This window comes from Camelus bactrianus, chromosome 1, assembly GCF_048773025.1.
Source record: "Camelus bactrianus isolate YW-2024 breed Bactrian camel chromosome 1, ASM4877302v1, whole genome shotgun sequence".
NCBI lineage: Eukaryota > Metazoa > Chordata > Mammalia > Artiodactyla > Camelidae > Camelus > Camelus bactrianus.
This window is the reverse complement of record NC_133539.1, coordinates 68,835,517-68,853,182: the sequence shown is the minus strand read 5'-3', so window position 1 is coordinate 68,853,182 and position 17,666 is coordinate 68,835,517. Positions and strand designations below refer to the sequence as shown.

General features: G+C 41.1%; 1 protein-coding gene across 1 annotated transcript; it reads left to right on the top strand.

Annotated features, from left to right (window-relative positions):
* Nucleotides 1-954: 954 nt before the first annotated feature.
* Nucleotides 955-10,031, top strand: RTP4 (receptor transporter protein 4). The gene is made up of 2 exons (XM_010959228.3): nucleotides 955-1,182; nucleotides 4,779-10,031. The coding sequence occupies exons 1-2, from the start codon at nucleotides 1,001-1,003 to the stop codon at nucleotides 6,424-6,426; spliced, it is 1,830 nt and encodes a 609-aa protein (XP_010957530.2). The 5' UTR covers nucleotides 955-1,000; the 3' UTR covers nucleotides 6,427-10,031.
* Nucleotides 10,032-17,666: the final 7,635 nt, after the last annotated feature.

The window sequence follows — 17,666 nt, the reverse complement described above, 5'->3', positions numbered from 1 at the left end:
GTGGATTATTGCCATAAACAGGGCCTCCACCTCCTCTTTCAGTCCCACCCCCTCAATCCTTATCACATAAGTGTCCTGCTTGTCTTGAATTTAAACCCTAGAGGGACAGAGCTTACTTTCTAGAATCTCTGACTCTTTGAGTTAGAAGTGGCTTTTAAGGTCATCTCGTCCCAACTCCTCGTCCCAGGAATGGGAACTCTCTCTATCCTGCCTTCCAAAGGTGGCCTCCACACCTGCTTGTATACTGCTCTGCATAATTTACACAGTGAAAGGTGGAGTGAAATAGTCCTTTCATATGGCTTAGTGTCCTGCCTCACAACTTAGGAAATCTGACCAGAACAAATCACTAGGTCAGGGTTTCAAGATGGTTCCTCCCACGGACTCCAGAGTGCCAACATAAAACCCAAAACTCCGTCCTGAGCTTCTCCTCGGGGAGGGAGGTGGTTGGAGATGTCGCAGGTTTTAGAGTCACAGAGGACTAGGTTCAAGTCTCACTTATACTGCTTATCAGCTTTGAACAAGGTACCCCAGCTCTCTGTGCCACTCACCTGAAAAATACCAGGAATAATCCCCCTCAGAGGACTGTGGTGAGGACATCAGGTGCATAAAAGGAGTGTGGGACACATGCTCCCCTACATCCACCCTCCAGTGGCTATATGAGAACATGAGCTTCTCTGAGGGTAGAAACTGCTTTACTTAGTCGATGTTACCTGTCCCAGTGCCAAGCATAGTGCTTTGCCCAGTGTAAAAATATAAGAAAAATAAAATAAAAGCTAACTTATAGGTGCCCCAGAATCCAGACCAGAGTTTTGTACTCATACGTCCCTTAGTAAAGCCTGCTCACAAATTAGCAAATCCCTGCTGCCCTCTGTCTTTGGAACGAAGGTTTGCTCTGTGTACTCAGTCTGAAATGAAAGTCAAAACAGCAGCTAACGTGTGTAAGCTAGGAAACCGAAACTGTTTTTGCCTCTTGCTGGAAACTGAAAGTTACTCAATAAACATGGACTCCAAGCCTCAGAGCAAGACAATGGCTTTGGATGTCAGGACGTGGGAGCAGATATTTCAAGAACTGATCTGGCAGGAGAAACCCTGGGCCAGATGGACCCTGAAGTTGGATGGGAACCTGAAGCCAGACTGTATCGCCCCAGGGTGGAAGCAATATCGGCAGAGAGGATTTGGCAGGTAGGTGAGAGTCTGTCCGCCATGGGCCTTTCTGGGCCAAGAGGCTCAGCTGAGCATTGATCAGTTCTTTTCAGAGCTTGTTAAAAGAATAAGTGTCACCAGGCTCTTCATCCTTTTGTAATCACACTTCTTTAGGATGGAAAAGGTAAGATTCTAACCTTCCATTTTTCTTAACAGCAGGAAGTTTCTTCTTTTTTAGGTTTCCTCCCTAAATATTTCTGGAAATCCTAGGGAATGCCATGAATCTGTTCTCCTGTTCTCTCACCACCTCACTTGTTGCAGACTGCCTCTATCTACAGACTTCTGCTGTCTCCCTCATCAGTCCTGCTGGCTTCCCCAGGCTGCCACAGCCCTCTGAGCCCTAGTCCTGTTCAGTACCAGCCTAGGACTGGGACCTTCCTTTAAAGCCTCAAGAATTGACTAAGGCCAAGCAATGGCTTTGAACATCACTTTACCAAAGACCTGAGGATAACAGGAGGGAATGATGCTATAAGAAAGAAATTAAAACCTAGTTCTTGGAGTCCCTAAGTAGTGCCCCTTCCTTATTGACTATCTTCCTCTTTAACTTCCAGTAAGCCTCCAGCTGCAGGAGCCAGCTTCCTTGCCAATATCAGGAAGGTGAGAACTGCTCATCTGGACAATCAAGTCTTCTCTTTTTATATGGCACAAAGGGACCTTCACTTTCCACTTCACCTGTTACCTGCCTCCCTCTGTTCCATTCATTATGGATTATTAGCCATGCCATACATTTTTAGACTTCTGTACCCTTGTCCATGAAGTTCTGCCTGTTCAGCAGGCCCTTATCTCCCTCCCTCCCTCCCTACGCATCCCTCAAGGACCAACTCAAGTGTCCTGATCTCCCTAGGCAGAGTAAGTGTTCCTTCTCCAGTCCCATAAGTTAATTCAATCTCTCTCTCTCTCTCTCTCTCTCTCTCTCTCTCTATATATATATATGTATGATCTCTGTCATTTATTTATAATACATTTGTTCATTTATTTTTAGTAGCTATTAAAAATGTTTTTCTTTTTTTTAAATTGAAGTATGGTCAGTTTACAAGGTTGTGTTAATTTCTGGTACACAGCATAGTGATTCGTGTGTGTGTGTGTGTGTGTGTGTGTGTGTACACATATATATATATTCATTTTCAATTCTTTTTCACTATAGGCCATTACAAGGTATTGAATATAGTTCCCTGTGCTATACAGCAGGACCTTGTTGTTCATCTATTTTATATATAGTAGTTAGTATCTGCAAATCCCAAACACCCAATTTATCCCTCTACTCCCCATTCCCCTCTGGTAACCATAAGTTTGTCTTCTATGTCTGTGAGTCTGTTTCTGTTTTGTAGACGAGTTCATTTGTATCATTTTTTTTTAGATTCCATATATAAGTAATATCATATGGTATTTTTCTTTATCTTTCTGGCTTACTTCACTTAGTATGACAATCTCCAAGGTCTATCCATGTTGCTGTAAATGGCATTATTTTATTCTTTTTATGGCTGAATAGTATTCCATTGTATGTGTGTGTGTGTGTGTGTGTGTGTGTGTATACACATGTATATATACCACAACTTCTTTATCAAGTCATCTGTCAATGGACATTTAGGTTGCTTCCAAGTCTTGGCTATTGTAAACAGTGCTGCTATGAACACTGGGGTGCATGTATTTTTTCAAATTAGAGTTTCCTCGAGATATATGTCTAGGAGTAGGATTGATGATCATATGGTAAGTCTATTTTTAGTTTTTAAAGGAATCTCCATACTATTTTCCATAATGGCTGCACCAAACTACATTCCCAACGGTGTAGAAGGGTTCCCTTTTCTCCACACCCTCTCCAGCATTTATTGTTTGTGGACTTTCTAATGATGGCCACTCTGGCTGATGTGAGGTGATACCTCATGGTAATTTTGATTCCCATTTCTCTGATAATTAATGATATTGACTGTTTTTTCACATACCTATTGGGCATTTGTATGTCTTCATTGGAGAAATGTTTGTTTAGATCTTCTGCCCATTTTTTGATTGGGTTATTTATTTATTTACTTACTTGTTATTGAGTTGTATGATCTGTTTGTATGTTCTGGAAATTAAGCCCTTGTCAGTTGCCTCATTTGCAAACATTTTCTCCCATTCTGTAGGTTGGTTTTCATTTTATTTATAGCTTGCTTTGCTGTGCAAAAGCTTGTAAGTTTAATTAGGTCCCATTTGGGTTTTTTTGCTTTTATTTCTATTGCCTTGATAGACTGTCCTAGGAGAACATTGCTAAGATTTCTGTCAGAGAATGTTTTGCCTATGTTTTCTTCTAGGAGGTTTTTAGTGTCTTATATTTAACTCTATAAGCCATTTTGAGTTTATTTTTGTGTGTGGTGTGAGGGAGGGATCTAACTTCATTGAGTTACATGTAGCTGACCAGTTATCCCAACACCACTTGCTGAAGAGGCTGTCTTTTCTCCATATAGTACATTTATAAATAACATATATTCATATATTACATATCATAGAAAATATATATTTATATATAATTGTTTTTGCTGTGGAACCCATTGTTTACATGAAGTCTCCTGGGGTCCTGCAGAACACAGTTTTCAAGCCATTCACCAGAGCCTGCATAGCAGTCATTTTGTTATGCCTGGAACCCAGTGAACTGGGTAAGAGTCTCTCTCCGCACCAGCCAGCGCTCTTTGAGGGACTCATGATATCTTTTATCAGTTATGCACTCCCCAAAATGGGAAGGTGCTTCTCTTGTTCAGATAAATTGACCTGACAGTCATTCTGAAATGAAGAAAAAGCAACCTACCAGCAAAGTTTTAGAAAACTATTGACCAGCTTTTGAAAAGCACTTTGTAGTTTACAAAATGTTTTCACTTATAATATCTCATTTAATGTGGACAGTATAACACTTGAATATTTTTCTTTTTATGGATGTAAAAATTGAGGCTTAGAGAAGGGAAGTGCTTTTCCCAAAGTTCCTCCTGATGTAAACTATGGACTTGGGTTTATGGCTTCAGGTCCCAAGTCAGGTGCAAAACTAGCCATGTTCTTCAATAGAGGTTATGTGCTATAGTAGGTAGATAAAACCAGGTTGGTTTCAAATGGCTTTGGGATTGGAAATATGGCTCTACTTACTTTGTGTGTCCTTAGGCAAGTTGTATATCATTTATGACTCAGTTTCCTTATGTGGATATTGGGCTCAATAATGCCAACCTCAGGGGGTGCTTTAAAGATGAAATGGGGCAACACTGTAAAGCACCAAGTGCAGTGCTTGCCTCAAAATGGGTACTTTATAAGAGTTTTCTATGACCTTGTGAAGACCAAATTTCACTGGAAAAATGACAGAAATGTTTTTCTCTCTAAGACATGCAGAGATGTTTTACTGGCAAAGAAGTAGACATGGGGCCACATATGGGTGGAAGTTCAGTGGGTCACAGGAAAAAGCTTGATTAGAAATGCAATCCCTCTCATTCTTGTCCAATTGTCAATTATCACATGCACTTTCTCAAATTGAAAGGGTTCTTAGAGACTGAAGCCTGGCCCATTTCCCTCAGGTCAACAATCAGTTGAGGGAACAATAATCTTCTTCCTTCTGTTTGCAGGTTCCAGTGTTCCTCATGCCAACGAAGGTGGGCTTCTGCCCAAGTGCAGATTCTATGTCACATGAAATTGGAGCCCCGGAAGTCCCAGGGGCAGGTGCTTATGAGGACTTTTGCTCAGAGGTGCCGGAAGTGTTCCCGGTCTCAATTTGAGAAGCCTGAGTTCTCCCTGGATAGCACCCAGAGGATTCTGAACAACCTGGTACAGCATATTCTAGAAAAATTCTACAGAAATGGCGTCAAGGTTTCAGAGATACCAGTGAAACTGGAGGTGCCTTTGGATGGGTCCCATGACACAGCCAATTGTGAGGCATGCACCCTGGGCTTCTGTATGAAGAACTTACAAAACTGCATGACAGAGCCATCCAAATCCCCTCTATCCCACATGGAGATTAGGAGTTCCTCTGATTGCATTGGTGATGTGTGTGGCCAAAACCTACCCAGGAACCAGTCAGCAGAGGCAAAGGAGACTCAGGGGAGTGGGTATTCCTGTGCTCATAAGGGCTCAAGGCCTAGCCATGCTGCTGCAAGGACCCAAGTGCCTGGGGCAGATCCTCAGCCCAAAGGGGACACAGGCCAACTGCTCACACCAGGGGCAGACCGGCAAGCCACACGGGGAACAGGCCCCCAGTCCATTCGAGTAGCAAGATTACTTCCCTCAGAGTGGACAGACCCACAGCCCATACAAGAAGGAGGCCCACTACCTGCAGGGTGGGGACATTCACAGTCCACACTGGGGACAGGACCAAAGGCCCCATGGAAGACATATTCTCAGGCTGTAAGGATGAAAAGCCAACAGTCGGCACAGGAGGAACAAGCCACACAAGGGGCAGGTCTTCAGGCCACAAGGGTGACACACCCACAGCCCACGAAGGGGACAATCCCAAGGGCCACATCAGGATCAGACACTCAGGCTACAGGGAAGGCAGGCACCCCAACACCAGGGTCAAACCCACAGCACACACAGGGGGCAATCCCAAAGGCCACAGCAGCGTCAGGCACTCAGGTTACAGGGAGGGCAGGCACCCCAACACCAGGGTCAAACCCACAGCACACACAGGGGGCAATCCCAAAGGCCACAGCAGCGTCAGGCACTCAGGTTACAGGGAGGGCAGGCACCCCAACACCAGGGTCAAACTCACAGCCCACACAGGGGGCAATCCCAAAGGCCACAGCAGGGTTAGGCAGTCAGGCTACAGGGAGGGCAGGCACCCCAACACCAGGGTCAAACTCACAGCCCACACAGGGGGCAATCCCAAAGGCCACAGCAGCATCAGGCACTCAGGCTACAGGGAGGGCAGGCACCCCAACACCAGGGTCAAACTCACAGCCCACACAGGGGGCAATCCCAAAGGCCACAGCAGCATCAGGCACTCAGGCTACAGGGAGGGCAGGCACCCCAACACCAGGGTCAAACTCACAGCAGACACTGAAGGCAGGCCACAAATGTGGGCCTGGGACCTACAGCGGAACCCAAGCTGCCTGGGGCAGGCAGGAGGGGTGCTCACCCAGAGGGGCTGCTTCAGACAGCATTTGCAGAGTCTCTCCCTCAAGGCTACCAAATGATTCCCTTGGCCAAGAGCAGTTGTTCAGATTGGGCTATGTCTGTGTTGTTGCTCTGTTTACCTTTCTTGTATCCAGATACTTATAACAAAGAAACGTTATGATGAAACCAAAAATGAAAAGACTTCTCTTCTCTTGTCTTAATTCCATAGTAATCAGTGAATTGGCTGCCATTTTAATATTGACAGAGAATTTGCTCTGAGACCAATGCAGGATCAAGTTTATAGAATAAGCACTGGTTTCTGGACCTCCTTTGCAGATAGTTCGAAACATGACCTATCAGATAATGGACCCAATAATGAATATTTGTTAAATCATTCGAAGGTTTTGGCTCATTCATTCACTCATTCATTGATATCAATATATATGTAGACCATAGGCTGACAAGAACTAAGGGTTCTGAGTGTTACCAGAAAGTTATTGTAGTAGACTGAATAATGGTTCCCCAAAGATATCCATGTCCTAATCTCCAGAACCTGTAATATGTTTGTAATATATAAAGTATATAATACTTTACGTGGCTAAAGGGACTTTTCAGATGTAATTAATTTAAGGATCTTGAAACAAGGAGATTATCCTGGATTATCCAAATGGACCAATGTAATCACAAGGGTCCTTATACGAGGGTTAAAGTCAGAAAAAAAATTTTAAGGATACAATCAGAGATTGAAGTGATGAGCTCTGAAGATAGAGGAAGAGGCCATGAGTCAAGGTATACAGGCAGCATTTAGAAGCTCATAAAGGCAAAGAAATAGATTCTCCCCTACAGCCTCAGAAGGAACCAGCTCTGCTGACACATGACGTTAGCCCAGTGAGACTGATTTTAGATTTCTAACCTCCAGAACTATAAGATAGTAAGTTTGTGTTGCTTTAAGGCACTGAATTTATGATAATTTGTTACAGTAGCAACAGGAAACTAATACAGTTATCAATATCACTGCAGATATCAGGCAATTATGTTTTAGGTATGCTTCAGTTTTAACAACAACAAAGAGTGTTTTATTGATTAGAAATATTAATATACCTATCCCCTCTTATTCTTTTTCCTCTCCTACTTAAACCCACCCAAATATCCCAATCCTAAAGAGATTTTCTAAAGAGTCATCAAATCAAAGGAAACCTGTTTAGGATGGAGATATTTGGGTGGGCTTAAGTAGTTTGGTGACCCTTGGAGTTATCATATTCTTTCACTCCTTCCAGCACTGGAGTGGGAAGCATGTAAGAACTTGCCAGTCCTGAGATCTTGTGACACATGGCTACACCTTTCACTACCTATTTCCATATGTCTGCTAGACATTTCCACATGGTTCTCATATCGCCGTATCTACATCCTCACGTTCAAAACCACGCTCATCAACGTCTCTGACTTTCCTGTTCTAATTTGCCCTAGTCATCCAAGCTTACCTCAGTCATATTTAATGTCTCCTCCTTGTCACCAGTGCTTATTGTCCCTTCTTCTGTCAAGTTATTCCTTATCCACTGTTCCCCTATAAACCCTTCTCCTCAAACAGTTCAGGAATTTGAATTATTGAAATAATGAGGGGATTTGGATTTTACCTCATACGTAATGGGGAGTCATTGCAAACATCTGAGACTATGGGCAATCTGAGTAGAATCATATTTTGAAAACACCATATATTTCTGGGAAATAATAGAGTATAGGATAGAAACAGTGAGGAGTCTGGCTTGAAAAAGAAGAGTGGTAAACACATAGAAAGGTTCTTATAGATAATAAATATCTTGAAGGAATTTGAAGACAGTGAAACACAAGATGCAGGAAAACCCACGGATGAAAACCTTTCCTTTTTTCCTAACCACCTCTTTTCATTTCCTCTCAGGCCACTCTCATCAGTACTCTGCTTTTATATATTCCCACATCCCCAAAGCACGCTACTAAATGTGTGCATTCCTCTTGTTTTCATACCTTTTTGGTTCTTTCACAAAGAACATTCACCTGGAGACTAGAGATTTTATTTCTAGCTTGGTTGTGTAATATGACCTGGGGTAAGTCATCATCCTTCCCTGAGCCTCAGCTTCTCCATCTCTATAATAGGTTAATAACTTCTAATTAAACATGGTGGATTGAACATATGCATTTCCTTCTGATCACGCTTGCAATCCTACTGTGTGATGTAAAAGGGGGAAAAGGGCATCAATACACAAGGGCAAAGAGAATGGCTAGAAGCTAGAAAACTGATGGACTAGTGATAGGGAAATGACTTAGCAGAGTAGAGAAATCTGGAATAGAAGTTAGGCAAGGGAAAACTGAGGTGCAAGGCAAATGATGTGGTACAATTTCAGAAAAACTAAAAAACTGTAGGCAATAAGTAGCTCTGAATGTGGGTATTAGGAAGCCTGAAGTGGGAGGATTGGTTGAAAGCCTCTATATAAATTTCCTTTTCCCCACTCCTATGCAGCCTGGTAACTACTCTTAACTTACTCCAGGATGAACAGTGGAGGTTTATTCTCTGAAGACATTGACCCAAAGGGACTCTGGGCTCAGGGACTCAGGCATAGTTAAGGGAGGGAGTACCACCTAGCAATCAGAAAGACAGTGAAAGTTTACATACTGAATAGATGCACTCCCTTAGCCCGCTACCAAACTTAGAAGGCAGCATTATATCCTACCCATCGTCCCCTCAAATACACGGATAATGGACAGTTCCTCATTGGGAAAACTGATCAGCTCAACAGAAAAAAAAAAAAAAAACCCACATACTGAAATGGGGGAAGGGGGTCTGCCCAATGGAATTACCAACTCAGATCATGTAGTACTGTAGTACATATGTATTGAAAAAATCTGCATGTTAGTGGACTCATGCAGTTCAAATCCATGTTGTTCAAGGGTCAACTATATATGAACTATTAGAAATAATAAGGGGAACAATTATGTGCGTAAGGAAAGTAGGATGTGATTTTGGCTAAGAAAAGGTATGAGATATGGAGGTGCTTTTTTGTTAACAGAAAAGAAAGTAAATTTGTCCTAAAGTAAAACTGGCTATTTTAGAATGAAATGAGGAAAATAGAGAAGCAGAGGACAAATTAAGGGTATATATACACATATATATAGTAGAGAAAGAGAGAGAGAAGGATTTTATCTTGTCTAATCAAGTTGGCTAAAATTGAATTATTAAAAGGGTTTTTAAAATAAAACTAAATCTTGAATTTCTTTTTTAATCTACTGAAAGGACAAAGTTTTACTGGATTGTTGGTATGCTCCTGATAAGAGATTGTGAAAAGTTTTTCTTTACCTATTAAGTAATCTGGCTAAAAAACAGAAGTTCTATGTTCTATCAAAATAATTTCCTGTGCTTCATGTAGTCTCAATAAGATCTTTGATAACTGAATCTTCTCAGTGCTAAGAGTAAAGTTTTGTTAACAACTATGTAACCTTCTGCATTTGCTTTTGAAATACTTTATCACTTTGTCAAATAGATGATTTAAGTATTGTTTCATAATGATCTGTAATCTTATTTAGTCGAGTCCAAACCTGTTGATATTTTTGACAAATTTCCCAAAATTAAAATCTAAATGTAGTCTTTTGACCTCAGACTAACTTTGGGACTTCCCAGAGGGCCTCTGGAATGTCTCAAAAGAATGTCTCCTCTACAAGGAGAGATGCTGAATTAATTAGGTTTGTTTGATATGTTGGATTACATAGGAAGCATTGCCAAATAAATGATACTAAACCTCCTTAGATTATATTTATGTGGCTGTTATTAATATAAGTGTTCCAGAAATTATATGCAATCTGATATGTCCTGGTATGTTATCACTTTTAATTCTGGTTATTGCCTTGAAGTGTCACAGAAATAAGAAAATTTCCTTGTCAACTGCATTATAATGAAGTTTCATGAGATCTTTAGCCATGGCCATTTTAAAGCCTTGGTCATTTACAGAGTTACTCTTTTACTTTGATGCTTTTGCAAATACATGTCATCTTCAGAGAGATTCATGGAAAGGACTCAAACAAGTACTCTAGAACACATATTTCTGATAATATCAAGGTCATAAAACTGAACTGAGTAGGGATTTCCAGAACTAAGGGACAAACTGGATTCCAGCAGAATAAGAATTAATAACGTGGGACAGAATAAACCAATGAGGATGATTACAATTGCTATGATTTTTTATTTGAAACATCACCAATTTTTAAAAAAGTTTTAGTTTTTCCAGATTTGAGGAAAACTTTCCCCCTTTTATCTTAAGCTACCAACAAAGATGACACATTTATCTTTTTCTCCCTTCCCAGTTCCCCCAGAATTTGGAAACTCTCAATGAGTATTCTTACTTTCATAGTCATATATTTATTTGCATAAGTTCAATAAGAATCTGTTCTTGTAAGAGGACACTATTGGAAACACTGACTATATTATCAAGGCTTTGACTAAGATGTCAGATTTGAGACTGTGTATAGACTCAGATATGACCAGATAGCTTTAAGGAACTAAGGCTGACTTTATGAAGCCAATAAAATCCCTTGGAAATACTGGCTTGCCTTTGTTTACAGAATTCCTAGCAGCCTAACCAAGTGAATAAGGGAAGTCACTTCCTGGCAGGTACAGGAAGCTCAGGACTTGAAAAGAGGAATTCATCGAAATCTATTAATATTGCAGGATATATCTGATGGCAAGTCCTTAACTTGGTTTCCTGGCCTCAATAGGTTTTAAAGTTCAACCTGTTTTTTTGGTTTGTTTGTTTTTTAAGAAAAGTTCCAGTGGGGAGGGTATAGCTCAAGTGGTAGACTGCATGCTTAGCACACATGGAGTCCTGGGTTCAACCCCCAGTACGTCCTCTAAGAATAACTAAATAATAAATAAACCTAATTACCTTCCCCACCAAAAACAAAAAACAAAGTTTCAGCAAAACAGATTTAAATGAGCCTCTCTGATCAATTGCTATTCTTGCTATACTTGAATAAATAATCAAATTTTTTTGGAACTAGATGTATTTTGCAAAGAAATTAGACTTAATTTGACTGTCTTTGGTAGAAATGAGGGTGATTTTAGAGAGAAAAATTGTATTTCAGTAAGACACTTTTGTGTATATGAGATTCCAGTGCGAAGGGTGAGGGGTATAGCTCAGTGGTAGAGCGCATGCTTGGCGTGCAGGAGGTCCTGGGTTTAATACCCAGTGCCTCTGCTACGGGAAAAACAAAAAACAAAAAACAAAACCAGATATAGTGAGGTTTTGTTATTTACCTGTAAACTGGACTGAATCCTGAATTCTTCTAGTTTCCTCCAATATCTGGCTATACCTCTCCAAACTAATATTTCCAATTCTTTTACCCTTTTGACTTGAAATCACTACGAACATAAGCTGCCCCTTTCCCTGAAACCCTGCAACCTAAATGTGAATGACTTGATATAAGCTTCAGAGCAATCAACATAACAGCTTATGTTTAGACAATTTTTGTGTTTGTCGTTGTGTGGGCCACTCAGAAAGTTTACCCGAACGTGTGATGACATCATCAGAGACATTCAAACTACAAAAGATGCTTTGACCCCATCTAGAAATCTTCTCGACAGTCTGTCCTCAGAACTCAGACTGGGTTTTCAGTCTGCTGTAATCATTAACCTTTGTTTTTCTTTTGTTTCCACAGAAACCTTATTAAATACCTGATTTCTCACATTATATAGGTCTAATTTGGGGAGCCCACATACAAGACCACCTCCTGAAATGAGACACAACTATTCAACTGAACTGACCTATTCTCAAGACTGAGACAGATTTAATGAGATATGGAGCAATCTATCAGCTTAGCTTCTGGATTGTGAAACTTCTTGCTGGAAGTTTCAAAGGCAGGACTGAAGGGGAGCAGAATCTGTCATCCTAACGTATGCCTCTTTGGCAAAAGGATTATTTTAGGCCAATTACTTTTAAGAAACAGCAGACAGCGGAAAAGCTCTGAGAACTGAGTAGAAGTTACCCTTTTGTAAACAATATTTACATTTATAAGGGAAATCTCTGTGTGAGGATGTCTCCTTCTCTGTACCAGGAAGAGAAGAGTGACTCTAAATCTCGAGAAACTCTTACACTCTTACCAATGGAGAAGGCAAGGACTTAAGTCTGCGTGACAACCTTACACTATTTCCTGTGCTTTTCTTGGTCACCTCCTATAACTGATTCCCCACCCTCAATATCTTCTTTTGTCTTTAGCTGAAGATGGTATTTAACATGATGACTCTGATCATCTTGGGGAGTTACTCAGTTTCCCTGGGTTTCTCCCATGTATACAGGAGGTATACATGTTATTAAATTTTGTTTGACTTTCTCCTGTTAATCTGTCTTATAATTTAATTATTAGGCCAGGCAAAAAACCTAGAAGGAAGGAAGGGAAAATCTTTTGACCCCTAGGCAGCCTAGCAAACATTACTCCATCCCCATGCTGGGTAATTAAATTATGAATAACCGACTGGGATGTTACTGGAGGGAAGAAAGAAATGAAGAGAAATTCAGCAGCAGCTCATCAAGCCATGGGGAAGTATTATCTATCAGACAGTCCAGGCAGCCAAGCCAGGAACAGAAACAGAAAAATATTTATTTTATGAACACTGTAAGCACTGATGTAATTCTCAGCAAACAGAGATCTGACCCGGGAAGGCTCAGCAAAAAACTGTTAACAAAATCAGTCATCTCTAGAAATGGAAAAGTTTTTCTAAATATTGGTCATTAATTATAGTCCAGGGCCAAAAGCTATGGATTTCAAGGAATGCTGAATGCATCCACTGACATTTCTTGACCTGCCTTTCTTGTTCCATGCTTCCATCTATCCTTTACATCTTCACCCCTGGCTAACTCAAGGCACTTTCAGTTTAAGTATGATGTCTGAACATCCTCAGGCCAGTAAATCAGAGGAAGAGAAGACTCTGGAGATTTGGAAGGACAGATTCATCAGCTGTCAGAGCTGGAAGCAGGTTTAGAGAGGAATCCTGACCCAGCCCTTTGCAGCAGTGGGAGTGAGGGGAGAAACTGACCCCTGCTGCCTCAGTGGAGGCCAAATGTCACCAATTTCCATTTAAAGATGTCAAAGAGGTGAACACTCAGGGGTGAATTAACCTAAAAGCTTGGGGTGTGAAACTAGGAATTTCTGAGGTTTATATATTGGGAAGTAGGGAATGGTTGGGAGAGGTAAAGGTGGGGGAATGGAAATAAATCAGGTGAAACAACATGGTCTTGCTCCTGGGAACTTCCAAACAAGCAGTGTTCTGGTGTGAAATGACCACCTCTCTCTGGGACTGGATGGCAGGGAATGGTGCTGGCAGGCACTAATTCTCAGCTCTGGAGAGTTCACGTGGCCCTTTCTCCAGAGACCCTGGGAAGCTGGGAAATAGGGGCCCAGGTGGCTTAGGGGCTCAGATACCTTAGAATGAGCTCTTAGAGATCCTCTAGTCCTAATGCATTTTTTAACAGACAAGAAAACCAAATCTTCAGAGGCAGAAGTGAATTGCCTGTTAAAGCATAATTTTCAAAAAGGTACAAATAATGTCTCTCATACAGATGTTAAATGAATAGGTTTTAAAAATTTTATTGAGCTCATTAATTAATGAGAAAAGCATTAAGATTTAAAACCAGCCCAAAGAACATTTGAGAAGCTAGATATGTATAGGCAATTTAAAGGCTTGCTGGGTTCAAAGCTATACAAAAACTGGTTCATGTTTAACAGGATCATAAACCATAAACTTTCAGACTACTGTTTCCACTGGGAAGAAATTATCTGCATCTTTACTGAACAAAATTTTCCAAATAAGCCTTTGCCTTATAGTGAAGTAAAATCATCCAATATATAGAAAGTCAAATCCACACTAAAAGAACACCCAATAATTTATCTTGCCTATTTCTAAGTTTCAGACAAGTTTTTAAAAACTTGTCCAAGATAACACTGGTAATTGCTAGCAGATGTAGGATGATACTGAAGTCTCATTATGCTCAGCCCAATATTATGGTCCTTGCCACAGAATTCAGAAAGATCAAGATGTACAAGAGCCAAATGATGAATGGAAGTAAGGGCTGCTTAAGGAAGTGGTGTATTCCCTACTCTGGTCTGCCCAGCCCATCCACTCCCTTAAGGTATTGCTTATGAAACACTGACCAGTGGGGAAGCCCAGACTGGGTTTTTGTTTTCATATTTCCCAAACCCCAGGTATGATCTCAGTTCTCTCCTCCTTCCCTCCAGTGCTCTACAGAATTCCTTAATCACCCTCTCCCACCCGCCTACCCACACACACAGTCCTCATACTGACAGTCTCTAGGCTCCTTTCCTGCATATTCTCTATAGGAACCTTCATTAGATGTGTTCCAGTGAGGCTAGATGACATCTTGGTGGAGATGTTAACTAAAGGGATTAAGACTGGATGTGCTTGGTTGGCATAGGTATCCATGAAGGTTCTTCCACTTCTTAAATTCAAGGATTCTGTAATAGTTTACTCCCCAGTATGGGAGTAAGAACTTCATGTAGAACCTAGGAAGCCTCAACTGGATTTGCAAAGCTGGCATTGATTTTTTGGCTTTAGGAAAACTCTAATTTCTTGGCTTTTCATTAGAGTGAATACTAATGACCTTCCTTCTGGGAGGGCTCTGAGGATAAGCGAGTTACTATTTGCCAAGAGATTTGGAAGCCTGAGACAAGTGACACTGAGTTGCTCACTAACTATGTATGACAAGGCATGTGTACAAACACCCATCCTTTTGTTCTTGCCAGATCTTTGTGGGTGGCAGAGCTTGGAATAATTTCATTACCAGAGTTAATCAGACTTGCCAGTGTCTCTGGAAGATTGCCTTTTTCATAATCACTTTGTTTGTCTGAAATAGAATTCAGGTAGGTAAGAAATGGGGATAGTGCAGGGGTAGCTATTAACCCTTCAAAAGATAACAGCATGGGAATGAATCGTCTAGCCCCAGGCCCTGATTCTGAGGCTTACGTTTGCATTCTTTTTATCTTCTAGATAAAAAGAAGAGAAAATGTCTAAGAAGGAGGAATTTCTTTGTGGCTAGGGTTGAGGGAGAGAGAGAGAGAGAGAGAGAGAGAAATGGAGCCTAGAAAAGAGTCACTTGTGCTAAGCCCCATATCATAAAACCAGGACTTAATACCTAACTTAATTACAGTTTCAGCCTCTCCCAGGAATGGAATCTTAAATCAGTCAATATGGAGTTACCTGGTCAGCACTAGTGCCATAATCTGCCTGATAGTCCCCTGCTGTCCCCTAAAGGAAGGTGACCTTACCACAACCAATCCATTCTTTGCTAGTGTAATTTCCACGTCCTGCTCCCTTCTGTCTTTAAAAGTTTTTCATTTTGTACAGGTCTTCAGAGCTCCTTTCTATCTGCTAGATGGGATCTGCTCAATTAATGATTCATTGAATAAAGCCAATAAGATCTTCAAAATTTACTCAGTTCAATTTTGTTTTTTAACACTAGTCAAGTTGAAAACCATCATAATATACTGCTTACACCACAAGTCTGAGAAGGAAATAGAAACCTTCTGGAAGCGCTGTGCCAAAATTCTAATTTTGTTGTTTAACTCACAGTATGTTAGGGCCCAGGGAATATGAGAGATCTGCATTTTATAGGTTGAGAAATAAAGACTCAGAGAAGGAACATAATTTGCCCAAGTTCACACAACTCTGTCGAGGTGCATGTTTTTGTGATTTATTGAAGATAATGTAGGAGGAACAAAACTCTAATAATTGAGAGCTAGCACTCTGTCTACTGAACTATCCCACTTGTGAGACTTATTTCCCTGAAACTTGAGCTATAAAACCAAACAGGGACAGGAATGAGTGATTTCAGTCCATTTCTTTTCTTCTCAAATCAAAACTTTCCCTCTTCACTCCCAAGATTTTGCCCTCAAGGCTTCCAGGACCTACCATCATTCCTGCCAACCACACTCCCCAACATTTTCCCCATGGACTGTCTTCTCACTTCTCCTCAGACATATTTTAAAAATGACCATTCTTATTGAACATCCATTAGAAGTGCCAAGGTCAGAGCACTCTATTTCTAATACCTCAGTTAATCTTCACAACAACACTGAGGCCAGTACTGTTATCCTCATTTAATAAATGGGGAAACTGAGGCTCACTGGGTACTGAGATTGAATACCCCAGATGCCACAGCTGGTGACAACAGAGCTGTAAGTCTTACTCCTGAACTCTGCTCTTCAGAACTGAATTTTGTAGTATCCCACAATCAATGCCATCTTCTCAAAATCATGTCTTCCCTCTTTCTGCTTCCGTCTCTGGTGACTTAATGTCACTTCTAGACAAGTGAGGGCCATTTTCATTGGACCCAATCTGGGATCAGAAAATCTGAGACAGGCAAGGGAATGAAGCCATTGAGTTTAGAGCCAAGAGAGACCTAAATATCTGACTTCCTGGACATTGTGGGTTGCCTGCTTAGTGTTCATTTTTCATGTTCCCTTAAAAATCATCAATTTTTTTCAGGGATCTACCTTTCTCTCACAAAGCTCACATGTTTCACCTCCAGCTCCAAAGAAAGGCCTGATTTATCCAAAAGAAATCACATTCCCTTGCCAGTGATTGATTCATAAATGACCATCTGACACAAAGTTGGTCAATGGGATATAAAGAGGAGTTTGCAGAGGGCTTCTGGGAAATCCTTTCTCACTTTCCAAGCAGAATTTCCAAAAAGTGACCCTTCTCTATTCTCTGGACAATCCATTCCTGAGTTTGAAGTCTGGAAAGTCCACAGCTGTCTCGCTAGTAGGCTGAAGATGAAACCTCAGAGGAAGGCAGAGCCAGGGCCACAGGCCTATGTGAACCCTAGGGTTTACCTTACTGCTGGCCTTGTTATAGACGTGAATAAATTTCCCATATGTTTAAGCCACATGGAATCCAGGGATGAAGACTGAGTCAGGAAGATAGTCCAATGGAAACATTATCTAAAAGATAAGGTAGCAGAATATGCTGTGAAGCAATGAGCAATGGGAGAGGAACAAAGATAGCATCACACAGGAGGAGGCAGGGAATTGAGAGTCTAAGGCAAAACTTAAAGAGATTCCTGAGAATCTGGGGCATTATTTCTGGTGCTGTGTGTTGAGTAACTGATCTGTTGGATATCGGCTTATTGTGACTCCTGGAATTCTCTTTCTTGTCTCAGCCCAAATCCCAACCACCCTTCAATCAGGGATTGAGAAACGTCAATTTTGAAAACCAGTATGATGCCTTCAGTGTTTCTAAATTCCAATTTCCCTTCACAGTGGCAGAGCCCCTGGCTTCTCATTGGACCTGCTCTAATGTTAGTCTTTGGGTCTAGACTCCCCCTTCCTTGTCTTTAGTTGACAGTAGAGCCTTTTTAATGAGGTGGCCC